Source organism: Haliaeetus leucocephalus, unplaced genomic scaffold, assembly GCF_000737465.1.
Source record: "Haliaeetus leucocephalus isolate CR32 unplaced genomic scaffold, Haliaeetus_leucocephalus-4.0 Scaffold339, whole genome shotgun sequence".
NCBI lineage: Eukaryota > Metazoa > Chordata > Aves > Accipitriformes > Accipitridae > Haliaeetus > Haliaeetus leucocephalus.
In genome coordinates this window covers 8,358,225-8,374,138 of record NW_010972775.1, presented here as the reverse complement: position 1 = coordinate 8,374,138, position 15,914 = coordinate 8,358,225, and the positions used below count along the sequence as shown (strand labels likewise).

General features: G+C 34.9%; 1 protein-coding gene across 1 annotated transcript in view; it reads left to right on the top strand.

Moving 5' to 3' along the window:
• The window catches only part of CGNL1 (cingulin-like 1), a 46,559-nt gene that overhangs the window by 24,526 nt on the left and 6,119 nt on the right, over window positions 1-15,914 (top strand). The window contains exons 9-13 of the mRNA XM_010571768.1: window positions 274-378; window positions 6,794-6,946; window positions 7,508-7,678; window positions 10,132-10,293; window positions 11,110-11,199. Coding sequence (XP_010570070.1) covers window positions 274-378; window positions 6,794-6,946; window positions 7,508-7,678; window positions 10,132-10,293; window positions 11,110-11,199 — 681 coding nt within the window. The remainder of the gene's footprint in view (window positions 1-273; window positions 379-6,793; window positions 6,947-7,507; window positions 7,679-10,131; window positions 10,294-11,109; window positions 11,200-15,914) is intronic.

The following is a 15,914-nucleotide window of genomic DNA, read 5'->3' as shown; positions in this document are numbered from 1 at the left end:
GTTTGCAAAGGATACATTGTAGAACAAAAACCAACAAAGAGGAGGATGGGCAATGTCATTGGAAAGGCTAAGCAGAAACCAGCAGGTTGTCAAGAAGCACGATGCAGTTTGCTGATGTGTATAGGAAAGATTTCCCCAGTGTAAAACCAAGTCACAGCTTGGAACTGGGGAGATCAGTGACAGGCCAGAGTGAACATACTTCATAGCTCAGTCTACTTGTCAGATTAAAGGCCTTGCCACTATTTCTAAATGTATCAAATCGTATCATTGCAGGAAGAGAAGCAACAGTTAGAAGAAGCTTTGAAACATGCTGAAAAGGAGGCAAAAGAATTAGTAGTGTTAAAAAGTTCTTTGGAAAGTCAACTAGAAGATATGCAGGTGAGAACAAGAGCAATGTGGAATATTTGAATTTTAAATTTCCTGTTTGTTTACCTGAGTCACCATTGCTTTCTGCAGAGTAACATCTCATTCTTTTTGAAGTACTCTTTGTTTTATAGTCCAGATCTCACTGCGATGTTCAAATGTTTCCTGAAAGCATAGGCATAGCATCATCTAATTAAAACTGTTTTCTTGTTAAAGTCTTTTTTTTTTTTTTTTTCCCATGAGTCTAGCAAAATTACAGGGAGATGAATCACAAAATAAGGTGCCTAAGGTTTTATAAATCTGTTTATTATTTTGAAAGGTCATTCAGCTCTGGTTGTGTGTAGGTATTTACATGTAAAAGAATAAAAAGCTGTACTTGGATATAAATAAAAATATTGATAGTAGACAAATATCCGGAAATTGGCTTCTCTTTTTTACAAACCTGTCGTCTTTGCAAATGTTGCATGGAACTGGTATATTTCATCACAAAACCAGAGAAATTTTAACATGTATCACAAGGACTTGCAGCCTCTTAAACTCTGTATGAAGTCCTCTTTCCACCTTGCTCCTTAGTCTACTCAATATCTAGGAAAGTATATGCTTTCTCCCAGATTAGCCCAGAAATTAATTGTGTGGAGAATGCATCTATTTCAGAGCAGCAGAGAGGGATGTTGGCAATATTGTGTATGAGTAAAGATGGAATGATTCAGATGGAATGAAAGTTCTGTTTAGTAAGGAGATGAATGTCTATAAATCTTAAAACTCTTCTTGTTGACATCATATTCTGTATCTGAAAAAGCTGCAAACATAATCTTTCCTCTTTGTAATTCACCTTTTACATGTAGCAAAGAAGCATCTATTTCTGCAGTATAAGATAGTTTGGAGCACTTAGTTTTGCATCTAGAAGCAAAGTTTTTAGATGATTCTATCAAACAAGTCAGACTCAAAAGTGAAGTACATGTACATTGCTAGCGACCCTTTTTTAATTGAACAGATGTTTTCCCTTGTTGTCTTCAACAAAAATTTTACATTACTGTTCTGAAAATCTGAAAATGAAACTTGTCTATGAGTGGATGGTAAACCAAGGGAAAATAGTGTTAACCAGCATGTTCTCATCGTTCAGTTAATTATGGTAAAAAGAAAAAAATAACAACAACAAGAAAATACTACTATGTCTTTAAAATGGAATGTGCTTCAACAATATAAGGTTTTAACAATATAGGTAAGGAAACTTTATTTCTACAAAATTATGTTTTTAAGCTCATGTTCCTTGTAGCTACATCAATAAGTGTTTTATCTGAGGCTTTTGATTGGGTGTTTTTCTTTTTAAATCTGTTTATCTGTTCTACCTCACTGATTCTCCAAATTTGCTTGTGTGTATTGCTCATAGTCTGCACAATCACAATAGATGGCCCATTGCTCATCATTGGCTTCATTTAGCACTGTTTTCTACGAACTTCCTTCTATCACAGTCTGGCTTGACCTTCCTGCACAACATGAATCAATGCACCATATGCATCTCCTGCATCTCGCTTAGCTTTGGGTCAAGATGCTTGAACAGTGTGTTCGTTCTTTTCTCTTTACACATCCTTCAGGGCATCATGCCAAGTAATGCTGCCTCTGGGCTGCGTCTCCAAATTCAAGAAATCTAGGAAAGGTGATAGATAGAAGAGACTGTCTTGTCATTTTATTCACAATTTATGACTAATTTGTAAATCAAATTTAATCCCCTTTCTGATTCTGAACTCTTCTTGTCCACCGGATACCAGCACTAATGGACTTCACAATGTAATCGGTGGTCCCTTTTGTTTAGAAAAATTCAGCCTTTCTGTCTTTAGATTTTTCCTTGTTTTAATGAATAATGTTGTGCAGTAGGCTGATTTGGCCTTGTTTTACCTTTGACAATTTAGATGACAAACTTTGGCACAGTAATAATGCTTATTACAGTGGAAACTTAATTCCTGACTGGCCCATCTTGCTTTTTACATAATACAAATTACTTTTAATGGTGGATTAGCATAAGAAAGACAATGACAGTATGAATAGAATTGTAACAGTTACTGTAAACATAGCCAAATCTATTCCTCCTCCATCCCAGATTCTTACTCGGAAAAGTTAAAGCTGGAATACCCTTAATTATTATAAGCAATTTGTTTTAATGCTTTTGTCTAAACCCAACCTCAGTATATATTGAAATTTTCTTTATGGATGGTCAAGCAAGTAGTATTTTTTGTAGTGTCTCATGCTGTCTCCTCTATGTAGTCCACTGTTAAGAAATGAGATACATCTGAACATTTTGGTAACATTGAGAAGACTTTTGGAAGGTGCTTGAGAACTTTCTTGGGAAAGGAAATAATATAATTATTATGCACCTTAACCATAGCATGGATGGTACTGCAATATATTAAAAAGTATCAGGTATACCAACATTATGAATGGCAGTGCCAAGTATTCTGTGCTTTTTAAACTTAACAATCAGAATACAGGATTCTTTCCGGTGGAAGAATATGAAACTTTTCATTGTGGTAAATAATGGTAGGTGGATAGAAATAGCGTTGCAGAGCACTCAAGTTGAAATACATTCTCAATTTTCAGTTATCAGTTGAAAGAAATTATTAACTTTGTAAAGAGAAGATGAAACTAAATTTTTTTTTTTTTTTTAAGAATAAGGAAGTATCACAATAATCTTATAGGTTACTATGAAAACAAGTTACTACTTTTGTTTTCCTCCATTTTGTTTACTTTTCTTCTCTGGGTATGTGGAAATGTGAGTGTGTTCTATTGTTATTTTATGGCTCCCTGTCTTCTGGACCACTGTCTGTCCAGCAACCTGAAGTTGAGAAATACTGCTGTAGAGTTAGCCTCAGTTGCGCTGAAATAACACTTAAGCTTCTTCACAAAGTAATTAATTATCACTACAAATTGGCTTTAAATTGGCAAATGATAAACTGTTTACTTGATCTGTGGTTACACTGTAACTGACAGGCCAGCTAATTCCAGTGAAAAGCACTCAAGGATTTTTATATGTGAAGGGGACTCAAATTAGAGCTTATACTTGAGTTGACTATTGAAGCTGTCCTATAGGACATCCCAAATTTCAAATATTGAAGTTCAGTATAGTGTATTGAAAGGCTAGACGCTGAGGAAACTGCAGCATTTGGATAGTCAGTAGCAACATTTCCATGCCATCATGGTTTTTAATACCTGAGTTAAGTGATATAAATGGAAGTTCAGTTGTTTCTAGTATGACATATTAGTCTATCTCAAATATTAATATTAAGCTAGGCATGCTAGTTTTTACCAGTTTTTTTCTCTTTTATCAACTAATCTAGGAAAGGGAAATACCACATCCTAATTTGTGTTGCCCAAGGAAAATGATTGTTGATGAGAAGCTGCACATGACGTGTTATTTCCCCTGAATAATATTACAAGAATGAAGTAGTATCTGTTGTAATGCAGGGGTTTTATTAAAACAAAGATAATTTATGTTACAATGCTCAGTTTTCATGAGGAATATTTTTACCCTATATCTATGTTACCAAGTTTTCTGCTGGCTACACTTTAGCAAAATGATAAGGACCTTATTATGCTTTAGTGGTAATTTCACTATTTGAAGAATAAATGATTCTATGGCATAGCTACTAGCTAAATAATGCAGACCATAATGTGGACACCTATTAAATCGATTTTGAGAAGAAAATTATGCAGTGGTGGGGTAAGAAAAGCACCATTTCCAGCCAAGTAGAATTCATCAAGCCCAGAGAACAATCAGCTATCACACACTTTTCCAAAGAGAATGGTTGTGCATGTGAACCATCTGATCGTGCATTAAAAACGTGTTGATTTGGTAAGAAACAACACTGCTGTAAATTTTTTTTCAGTCTTGTACTTTATATGTACCCAGAGAAGCCTTTGCTTTCTCCAGTCACTAATAAATGTGATCACGGTAGGATCTTTATTGGGTCCAGGAAGTGTTAAGTCTTGTGATTCTTATGGCACATCAGGTGGCTCAACAGATTCTGATGCATCCCAAGAGGGACATGGGCATGAGACATTTTAGCAGATGTGGGGGGAATGAGTGCATGAAGCACCTGAACTTCAATTCCCATGATACTCTGAAGCAGCATTGCCACTGTCAGTTTATTGTTGAACTAACTAAAAACAAACTCAGCAAAACTGAAATTTCTCCTTGGAACAGGTCAGTTATCTAGGAATCGCACATTCTATTAAAAGAATTATTATCACAATTTCACACCACTTTCTAATTTTTAGTAATGTACTTAGTATTTGTTTTATCATCCTTCTTGGTAACAAACAGTAAAAATATGTTGATGAAAATATGGAGATGCAATACATGAAAAGAACAGATTTTTCTTTTCAGGGTGCCAGAATATAACTCAAAGGAGAAAAAGCTAAATTTCAGTCTCTAGCATCTCAGTCTGCTACATATCTGAAAATCAGGCAAAAGTTAGCATGACCTGATGAAAGTTGAGGTGATCCACTGCTTGCATCAAGCCCACTATTATTATTTTCCTTCAGTATTGTAATTATTCATACCTATTATTACTTTGGCAATTATCTGAGTTAGTAGATGAAATTTCTTCACATACTAGTGATTGATTTTTTTATTTGGTTGGTTTGGGGGATTTTTTTTGTTGTTGTTGATAACTCTGAAGTAAAGAGAGTGACCAGATTTGCTCTGGTGTTTACTTCCCTTTTCAGCACACTGGAAATGCAGAACAGCATCCTGCTGGCACAATTATTCTCCCACAATATATTTCACTGATCTGTGTCTGCGCAGTTTGTTTCTCAAGGATGTGTAAACAAACAGTAAAGTTAAATGATCTGTGAAAGGCTGGTGGAGGGGGGGCACACATGAGGTTTTCATAACTTGTTAAATATGGCACATTAGCAGGCTCCCAAGATTTCAGCAGCTTTTAGAAATGAAGTGCTAAAGTTGAACCTTTTCAAGGTTTTTAAAATCCTTTGGTGTCAGCTAAACCAATTCTGGTGTAGAATTAGACTTTGCAAAACAACATCTGTTAGCCCCCAGCATGTTTTAGGGTTATGTATACACTTCTTAGGCATCCACCATAACTCCTATTTGTATCAGTGATGTCTTTTGTTGACAGGTTATACAGGAATGTGAGAGAGAGAATGAATCTTAAGAAAGCTCTAACTTCTAACTTTTGCTGATGTTCTTTCTTTTCTCTCATAACAGAACAATTATTTTTTGAGATTCTGATCTATATTGCCTACAGAAATACTACTGTGTTTTCACATTTAAAGTTTTTTGAAGTGTAATTAAGTATCATGGGTATTAGATATTCAACAAAACTTTATATTTCCAATATTGAAATGTAAAACAATGTTTTGGAATGCTTTTTACAATTTACGGTGATTTTAATTATTTAGATTTTTCTGTCGGAACAATTTAAACTGTGCATAATCTGGTTTTAATCAATTAATGGTGCCTCTCAGACTTCATAAAAACAGCCCCTTTTTCTAGTCTTGTAGTGCCTATTTAGAGTAGGGCCATTACAGTATTCTATTATGGAAGGAGAAGGAAGGGATGAGAGTCCCAACATGCAAATGGAAGTTAAACTGCTTTTCTTGTGTTGGAATGAACTAGTGACAGTCAGTTACTCTGCTGATGGACAGTATTTAGCAGTTGGAGGGTGTTAAGTTCTTGAACATCCTGAATGTGACAGCAGAAACATTTGGAGCTCCTGGTAGATGAACATACAGCATAGTTCCAGAGTTCATTCAAAATTTAATCCAGATAATGAAGGTCTGGTTTGAACATTAATGGCAAAAGTTCTTTCAGGAAGAGGATTTCTGTGCTAGGAGCTGCGAAGTTCTGCACAGCATCTGTCACAATGAGACATTGTCTTGATTAGGGTTTCTGGGTGCTATAGGAGCACAACAATGAGGAAAAAAAAATCCCCACTAGTTATTTGTCATTCGTTGTAGGAACAGATTTGTATTTTATTTTATTTTACCTAGGAAAAAAGGTTGTTGTTGAGAAAACTTTTAAGGGAGCACTAAAGGGAGCATATAGGAAAATGTGAAACCTAAAATGGGTATTGAACCTTGTGCAGGAGGTAGGATTTGCTGACGTGTGCAACTGTAGAGGAATGTATGCTTTGCATGTAACAGAATCATGAAAAGGGTCTATGTTTGGTCTCATGAGTGTTTCAACAGTGGCTTAGGTATAGGAAGGATAAAGCACTGCATCACTAAAATAACGTTTGTCCTATACTGGCTAGCAAACTGTAACTCCATAAAATTTTTCTTTTTTATTTAAGTTTGTCTTAATATTACAACAGCTGGTGGTATTACTGTTGCACGGAGTGTTATATAACATTCCTTTAAGGCATTAGAAAAGAGGGTCTACATTTCATTATATATATTTTTAAATCTACTTCAGGAGAACATCTGTTGTATTTTGCGGGAACGGCAACAGTTAACTCAGCAGTTAAAAGATGAAACTCGCCAGAAGGAACAGTTAAAGGAGATAAAAAATGAAATGGAGAATGAACGATGGCAACTGAACAAGACTGTTGAAAAGTTACAGGAGGAGGTATGAGTTCATTCCAAAGAGGCTGCAGGAATCTGAATATCTAACAGATCAAGAAAAGCTTTCAGCTTAAGCTGAAACAGTGGTTGGAACACCACTATCTCAAAATACTGTTGTAGGACAGTTCTATTTTGTTTAAACAAGATCCCAGATTTTAGTTCAGTTCTAATGTATGCTATAGCAATATTTCAGGGTTTTACAGCTGATTCTCAGAACGCTACTGCATTAGGCTTATTTTGCCATGTGTGTAGACCATACAAATTAATATTGATGTACTGAAGTGTGACTGTTCAGGTCATTATGTCAGTCAGCTGGAAGAACTGCTGACAGACAGAAAGACAATAGTCTTGCCATACATACTATTAGAAAATAACCTTACTGTTTTGTGTTTTCACACTTCTCCATAGAAATTAATTTGTTTGGGAACATGTTTGATCGATTTCACGTTGGAAAATACTGAGCAGAATATTGAAGCTGGAGAAAAAACCATTTGGTGTATTAAGCCTGATAGAACCTTTTGTAGCAGTATTTTAGGAAAAAAAATTATATGTACTTTTTTCCCAGATGTCTGAAATGGTAGAGGCCTCAAGAACATCAACTCTGGAGCTTCAGAACCAGCTTGATGAATACAAGGAGAAAAATCACAGGGAACTTGCAGATGTGCAGAGACAATTAAAAGAGAAAACCCTTGAGGTAGAAAAATCACGCCTGACAACCATGAGAATGCAAGATGAGGTAATGACTCATAAGTTCAGTGACAAATTCTAACCTTTGACCTAGAATTCAGCTCAGATAGTTTTCAAGACAGTCAATGTTTGCTATCACGCTTTTGTGTACTTCATCATGAGAGACTGATCTCAGTCAGCATGCTTTTGAGTTTCATTCTTCATGATGGTGATCAGCATGTTACTTCTGCCAGAGAAATGGGATTTCCTGTTTATGACAGATAAATGCAGTGTTTGACAAATGAATGTATCTTCAGTGATATGACAAGGATTCCGTTGATGATCTGCTGCTCTTTTAATGCCTGCTACTGAAGGAATTGAGAATGTGGAAACATTCTTGAATTAGGAAAAAAGACCCCGACACCAAAAAACCAGAACCAAATTCTGGCTCTGCAGGAGTTGAGATACATTCTCCTCTTCCTTCGCGTGAGTCACGTTGCAGATTTTAATGATGAAGGTGTCTTTGCGACCAAGAATCAACCACGGTCTTGAAGTGTCTGCCTCTTAGCATGTAAATTTTGCTGTAAAGACAATCCAGTATTTTAAAGATCTGCATATATTTGTTCTGCAATTGAAAAGCTATGAGAATACACTGGTCACAGATGTTTTCTGTATGTAGAATATTTAATATTTTGATTTTTTCAGTTCAGAAATGGTCTTACATTGCCCTCTCCTCTTAACAAACTTGTTTTAAATTCAATTTAAAAGAACAGCAATAGAAGAAAGTAGAGTTCCTGTATATTACTCTGTCTTCCTTCTATATTTATTCCATTTGGGGGTGGAGAGCCTTTGTAAAGGGATGAAGACTCATGATGAAATGTGAATGATAAAACTGGGATATTGAAAACATGGGTCTAAGGTTGAATAAAAGAATAGACAGCTTAAATAAAAGATGTATATGTGTGTGTATGTAAATATGTATACAAACTGGGTTTACAGTTATGAAAAATACTTCTAGTGTTATCTATTATAACTACAAAACAAATACAAAGAAAAAATTCCAGAACAAAATAAACCTTCATTATTTGATAAAAAGATAATCCAAACACTATATAAAGGACAAAATATTACTGGTTTTGGAATTCCACATCTCCATGAGGCAATATGTAAAATCCTAGGGCTCTAAAAATGTAGTATGGCAGCTAAGTGCAAAAGAGGAAACAAAATCTGAAAATACGGGATAGGCAGGTTAAACAGCAGACTTTCTAGAGGGACTAAATATTAAGGACAATTGGAGGTCTTTATTATCTCTTCCTCTCTTGGGTTTAAGAAGAAGTACAAATAGATAGTCCTTACATTCAACGTGAAAGAGCCTGTTTTCTGTCAAAATCCTCATGGGTAGGTGTCATAGTGCACAAAACATTCTTTTTGAGTGTCTCATCAAAAGCCAATGTAATGATCATGGCAACACAAGTATCATCTTCCTGTTCTAGCAGAAAAATTATGAAACAGTCTTGCAAGGCAGTATGGGAGTTCTTAATTGCTGTGTCTCTTGTAAGTTCTCTGAGGATAGATAAAAGACATCAATCTTGAAAGTTGTCAATCTGATGTCATTCTGAAACGTTGAATGCATATGAGATGCTATTACTATACAGACCTCTGCACTTAACTAGCTGTTCACCAGGTCATGCAGATGTCCAGTGTTTTGTTGTCAGGACTTAGCAATAGGTAGCAAACTCTGTAAACAGTCACTAGTACATTATTTTAGCTTCATCACTAAAATAAGAACTTGACTAGACACAGGAAGAATATGGAAGACTGTGTGCTGAAGAAAAAAACTCCTCATCGTATGTTATATACATGTCATGAGTTAAGATAAAAGTATAAGGAATGATCACAGTCTCACCTAAAACCCCGCTCACTACTGATATTGGTTTTTTAAAGTACTGTGAAGGTTTTAGATCATTTTATTGAGTACACGCTGTTGTTAGAATAGGAAACTTTTATCCTCAGCAGATAGCCATACTATATCTAAAAGTTATACTAATACAGAGATATAGATATATATATATATGTTAGCAATTATGTCACTGGTAAAATGCTGTCATTGAAGTGCCTCAGAAATATAAACTACATAATCATGTAAAAGCTGAAATATTGGTAGTCCAAAAACAAAAGGAATAATATTGCAAAAGTTGCAAAGATATAACCATTTCAAAATTTGTAAAAATTTTGGTTTGCCTTAACTGCATAAAAAGAAATAAATAAAAAACCTGCACCATGTCTAATTGTCACTGTAGAACCTGTAGTGTGAAGCATCTCTTACAGAGCTGATATTTAATCAAAGTTTATTTTCTTGGTGCCATCTTGTGGATAAAACAAATTACTGTGAAAGCCTGTAACTCAATGCAATTCCTGTCATGCTTCCAGATCTGTCATGTTTGTAGTCAGTCCCCTTTACTGGCATCACTTATTTATAGAAAGTACACTATAAAGTGTATTACCATAATCTTATTGTTTCAGGTGCGTTTTATGGAAGAAAACTTGAGGGACTACCAGAGAGCTCAGGATGAGGCAATAACAAAAACTCAGCTGCTAGAACAGACTGTGAAAGGCTTGGAGTATGAACTGGAAGCCAAAAACCACTTAAAAGATGATCGGGCAAGACAAATCAAACTAATGGAGGTAAAGACGTTTTTGAGGGTTGGTCTCTTATTAGAACAGATGAAAATAATTTTGGTATTTCACATGGATGCTGCCTGGGAAGAAGCAAAAGAACTTGATGTTGTTGAAAATCCATGTAGTACTACTGCAGGAATTATTCTGGTATATTCTAAAGGTTATCTTTTAACATATCTATTGTAGCATGATGTGTTCTAAATTGCAATTATTCTTCCATCATTTTAATTAACTTACTTTTTAATTAATTTTCTCTAGAGTTTGTCAGGCAAAACTGTATTCTTTTCATTCGTAGGCCCATCACTCAACCTAAAAAGTATTTAGAAGTGTAAGTTCTATTTAGCATCTAATACCAATTCATTTGAGGAGCCTAAATAACATTGTTATTCTAACTGTGTTGTTACAGGGTTAGCTTCATAACTGTTCAGTTCAACTAAGCTGTCATCTGACTTTCATAAACAAACATTTTTATGCCATTGTATTCATATGAAATTTGTCTTCCAAATGCATAACGTAACTTAGACATTCTAAAAAGTCTCTAGAAACATTACAGATTTTCTCTTATTTTCTTGAAATTTGTGGGAGTGATTAAGAAAGGAAATGAAACTTCTATTTTGCTTGTCAGACACACAAATTCACTTTAAAGGCTTATCTACCTGCCATCTCTTTTTCTAGATTATGTGTTTTCAGAGGCATTTCACTTTCCAAGCCAAGTCTTTCAAATAGTTTGAATCCTTGAAGTTTAAGGAAGAATGCCCTGGTAGCAATCTGAAGAGGATGGGAAAGAAGTGTGTTGAAATTACTTTTCTTTGTTCCACTTAGGACAAGTTATCTCACCTGGAACTTGAGCTTGATGAAGAAAAGACTAATTCAGATTTGTTGTCCGAGAGGATCAGTAAATGCAGAGAGCAGGTACTCAAACAAGTTTTCCCACTGTTGTATACTGATGAGGAAAAAGTGTTATTAGGATCACAAACAATATTGATTAACTAAATACTGATTAGCGATAGGGTTTATATACAATACTTAAGCAGAATATGTAAATCCAAAAAAACAAGGTTCACAAACATGATAAGATATGATCCTCCACATCATCACAGACCAATTTTTTCCTGTTTTCCTAGCTGGAAAACTGACACAGATTGCATATAAAGACTGATAACCAGTATCATTCGCTGATATTCCTGATGCAGTGAGCTTCATCAAGTAATCTTAGTTTTAGGTGGTGAGGCTATCAGAGGAAGCCTGTTGTAGAAACTATCTTAGATTGAAAGATCACAATTTTTTAACCTTACTGAAAAGTAGGCCAGCATAATAGAGTCTTGATTTCAAAGGAGGAAGAGCTTAGGAAATTGTGGAATTTAATTAGTCTTGTCAGCTGAACTGAAGATGCTGGCCAGTTTCAATGGGGAGGAAGCTTTATTTTCATTACAAGTGTAAAAACTGATTAAGGTGTATCAAAGATAAGACAGATGGAAAGTGTTTTCCACATAAAAACATCAGTCATTAGTTCCAGAAGTGTTATGTGAGTAGGTAGCCCAGAAAGAGGGGAAGAAGGATTTATTAACAAGGTTGTATCTCATAGGGCAGAAAATGTAAAGATGAAGTGGGATTTGCCAAGCTAAGTGAGACCTATCATAGTAATTCAAACAAGTAACAAAAAGGTTCTTGACTGGATAAGAAAGAAGTTGTGGAAACTGTATGATGAGGTATCAATCAAGATAAAAAGTAATCCAGGTATGCCTCCTCAAATAAAAGAACATTTTGCCTCTGTCTTCAATAAGGCCAGTGACTGTGCAGGTGGGGGGAAGTGGGGTGGGCTAATTGAAATGAGACCATTGAGCTGGAAATCACCAAGTCTAAGACAATTAGAAGTTCATTGTTCTGAAGAAGGAGGCCTTAATGATATTATTCAAGATTTTGGAATGAAATGACATACAAAATTATAGGTGCTGTAACAAAGATTTATAATAAACCAGAAAAGTAGAGAATAGGGCCTGATGAGTGAAAAAAGTAAGCAGGGCATCCATGGTCGAGTAGTCAGTATTATGCAAGTTCTTGATTAGTCCACAGAAAGGCATATGATGAGGTCATCATGGAATATCACAGCCTAGACAGTGTTCTTCGCCTTAGTTTTACATTCTGAAAGATGTGAAACTAATGCATAACTTATTACAGCATGTCTACTACTGTAGCTGTACATTAAGTACTATACCTCATTAGTAGTTTCCTAGAAGTCCAGGACACAATTTGCATTGAGGTACCACCTACAATAGTCTGTTCTGTTTTCATTTCTCTTTCTTTCTCCAGAAAAAAAAGAATTGCTGACATTTTTTTGAATAGCTTTTAATTTCAGAGGGAGAACAGAAAGTAAAATCTTCATTTCTATGTCTTTTCAATGAAATTGTATATTCCACTGAGACAGCTGGAGAGTTTTAAGTGAGTTAGAGGTCAGCTTTCTTTCAGCTTTCTTTCATTCATCCTTGAAACACCAACGCACCATTACTATTTTGCTGGGACTCAGGTTACTGAGATTCTGTTTGATTGCAATATAGTCTTTTTGCTATTATTCCATTGATATTGTACACACTCTGAGTCAGTGGGTGAAATAGAATGTAAAGGACCCATAATAATATGGGGTCATGCTGTTGTTAAAATAGGAAGCCTTTAATACTATAGTCTATGCCTGTGTTGTAAGCCTGGGATAAAAGAACCTTAGTCATAGCTGCATTAGTGGGTACTATAGTAAGTTAATTTGCTACCTGAATGGAAACCTAAAATACAGATGGGTGACCAAAATGTTACATAATGGGTAAAAGACGTGTTTATTTTGAGGTCTGGAGTTTCTCATTTCACACATGAGTTAGAAAGGTTGTTTTGTTTTGATTTTATGCCAGAATGACTAAGTAGTCAAATAACTAAAGAGTATTTCAGGGTCTGCTAAGCATTTATAATGACATGAGAAATTATAATGGATTTGTTTTGGTAATATCTGTATTTCTGTATTATTTTTTTTATTACAAATGTGCTATTTTAATATACTGATAATGAACTATAACACACAAGTTTCTAGTAAAAGCAAATTGAAACAACTGGTTCTATTTTACATGAAGCTAAATGTTCAAATAAACATTGGCAAGGGTGATAGTTCACATTTTTTAATAGGTCACCCTTTTTTAATTTAAACACCCTTTTGAATCTGGGAATGGCTGTATAAGACACTGTTATCTTCCCTACCTTGCTCTTGAGAAGTACCACAGCAAAGTGGCAACAGTAAAAAAACGTGGGGGAAAGATGGATCATATCCTATTAGTCTTTAAATGGTAAGGTATTAGCAACTCTGGAAAGAGCAAAAAACACACACATATAGAAAGCTAGAGCGCTCAGCTGCCCTTTGAGTCTAAAGCGAGCAGGGCCAGGGCACATTTTAGTACGTGATGGTTGTTTTCCTACAAACAAGTGAAATGAAGTACCTCTTGCCTTTTTTCTTTTTTTTTCCAACATAATTGAAAAATACTTAAGATACCTTCATCAATTCTTGTATTTTGTGAAAATGCAAATATGAGTCTATTGAATTCAGAGTTGTTTCCAGTAAGTGTGAAAAATACACTAGTTGGTTTCCATGACAGTTTTAGAATAAATACAGAAGGATAAAATTGCATTGACTGCATCATTCGCTTCCTTTTGGTAAAGCATTCCCAATGGATAGCTGTATAACTGCTCTTTAGCTGGCACCAGGTGTGGGAAGCAAACAAATGACAATGTGGACATGAAGGTTGCTTTTCAATTATGAAGGATCAAAGGGATTTGTTTGGCTTGAGCTTGTTCGTTTGTTAAACATTGTTTTTTGGGTCATGTACTTGAGAATTGTGTATGTAGGTCAATATATATAGGCACATACATGTATATATATGTTTTACTTTTCCCTGCTTAGGTATTAAGAAGAAACATAGGCTGTGAACCTAGTGCAAGATGGTAAACAGTGGTGATAGCATCTAAAATATTATTAGAAATCAAACTGTTTTCACTAGTAATGAACTCAACAGCTGCTTCTAATCCAAAAGCTGGCACAAAATGCAGTTGTGTCTAATAAAGCTTTGTAAAATCTGATAGTATTGCTTTTGTCAATTCTTTGTTGTTAGCATTCTTCAAATCCAGCTGTGATAACTGTTGCCTTAAGCTGCAGAAATAGTTTATTCTTTTAACATAATGAGAATATATTAGATATAGGAAAGTTAGACTGTGAAGCACAAAGCTCTGCATGGTACATCCCCAGAGCCTATCTAAACTGCCCTGAAATAAGTGAAAAGTTTGAGTACATTTTGGCAGACAACTGCTTTTTTCCTTTGTGCATGTTAATTATGTTTTTATTAATGAAAAGTGCAAGGAGGTAAGTGAAAAACAGTTTCCACCTCCCCCAGCAGGAATTGTCCTGCTGCCCTTCTCTTTTTACAAGCTCTTGTATATATTTGCACGTAGCTTTCTGATCCTAATCAGATACAGTACTTTTCTCTCTCCTACTGTTTTTCTGTAAGGTTGCTTTTACCATGAGGTGTCTAACAACAGTAGCAGTCATCTTGGAAATGAAATAATTTTCCTCTAGATAATTTCTTAATTTGAGATCTTGGGAAGGTTGCACAAATTTGTCACAGCCTTTGAGCACAGTAAGAGCACAGCAGAACTTTAGAGTGGTCCATTAAGCAAGTTCCTACATAAAACAAAAGCCTTTTCTTCAGTTAACAGTTGCATTTTTAATTAGTCATTCAATTTACTACAAATTTTGCTTTATTTTTTCTGTGTCTATCTTCATGGCTAAAGCAATTACAGCAGAATAAATTCTATGTACTCCCTCACATTATAACTTTTTTTCATATATTTCATGAATAAATGCAGGTATTGTATATATGGGTGATTCTAATTTTTATATATAAAATAATATTTTAATATATAAAATGTTTTACTATATAATGTATAAAACATTATTATTATTATTAGGTTTCTATGTGACAATGAGAGCTTTTAGGAAATTACCCAGCTGTTGAGAACACAGCCACGTGCTAACATTTGTACTCCAGTAACTGTTATGACCTTAGTTTTCAGGAATGCCTTCTACTGTTCTGAAACCGTACTGTGACATAACATAGCAACTGCATGCGTTGCTACCATTGTTTGTGTTCATATATTCATTTCAAAGCTACAGAAACAGTGTAAATGACTTCTTTTAAACATGTGATTAACTAAAAATATATATTTTAATATTATAATGTGGTAAAAAAAAAAAGGCCTAAGGTAAAATTTTATGTGCTGTACTTGTTTAACCTTCACATTCTTAGCATTGCTTTTGGATTTTTTTTTTATGCAAAAATGCCCAATGGCTTTTGAAAGATCTTTAGTGAGATAAATCTGTAACTTTGAGCTGCTTAACTGTGATGGTCTGTTTATGCAAGTTCATATGTAACTGTTGTAAAGCAGAGAAGAATGCTGTGGCTGCTGAAACCTTTGTCAGTCTTTTTGCAGGTACAGTAATTGGCATAGATGTTCACTGTGTTCCCCAGCTGATATTCATCATAGTAAACATTGTGCAGGTAATAGCACAAATGCTGTGGTAACGTTAGCTGTGCCTGCAA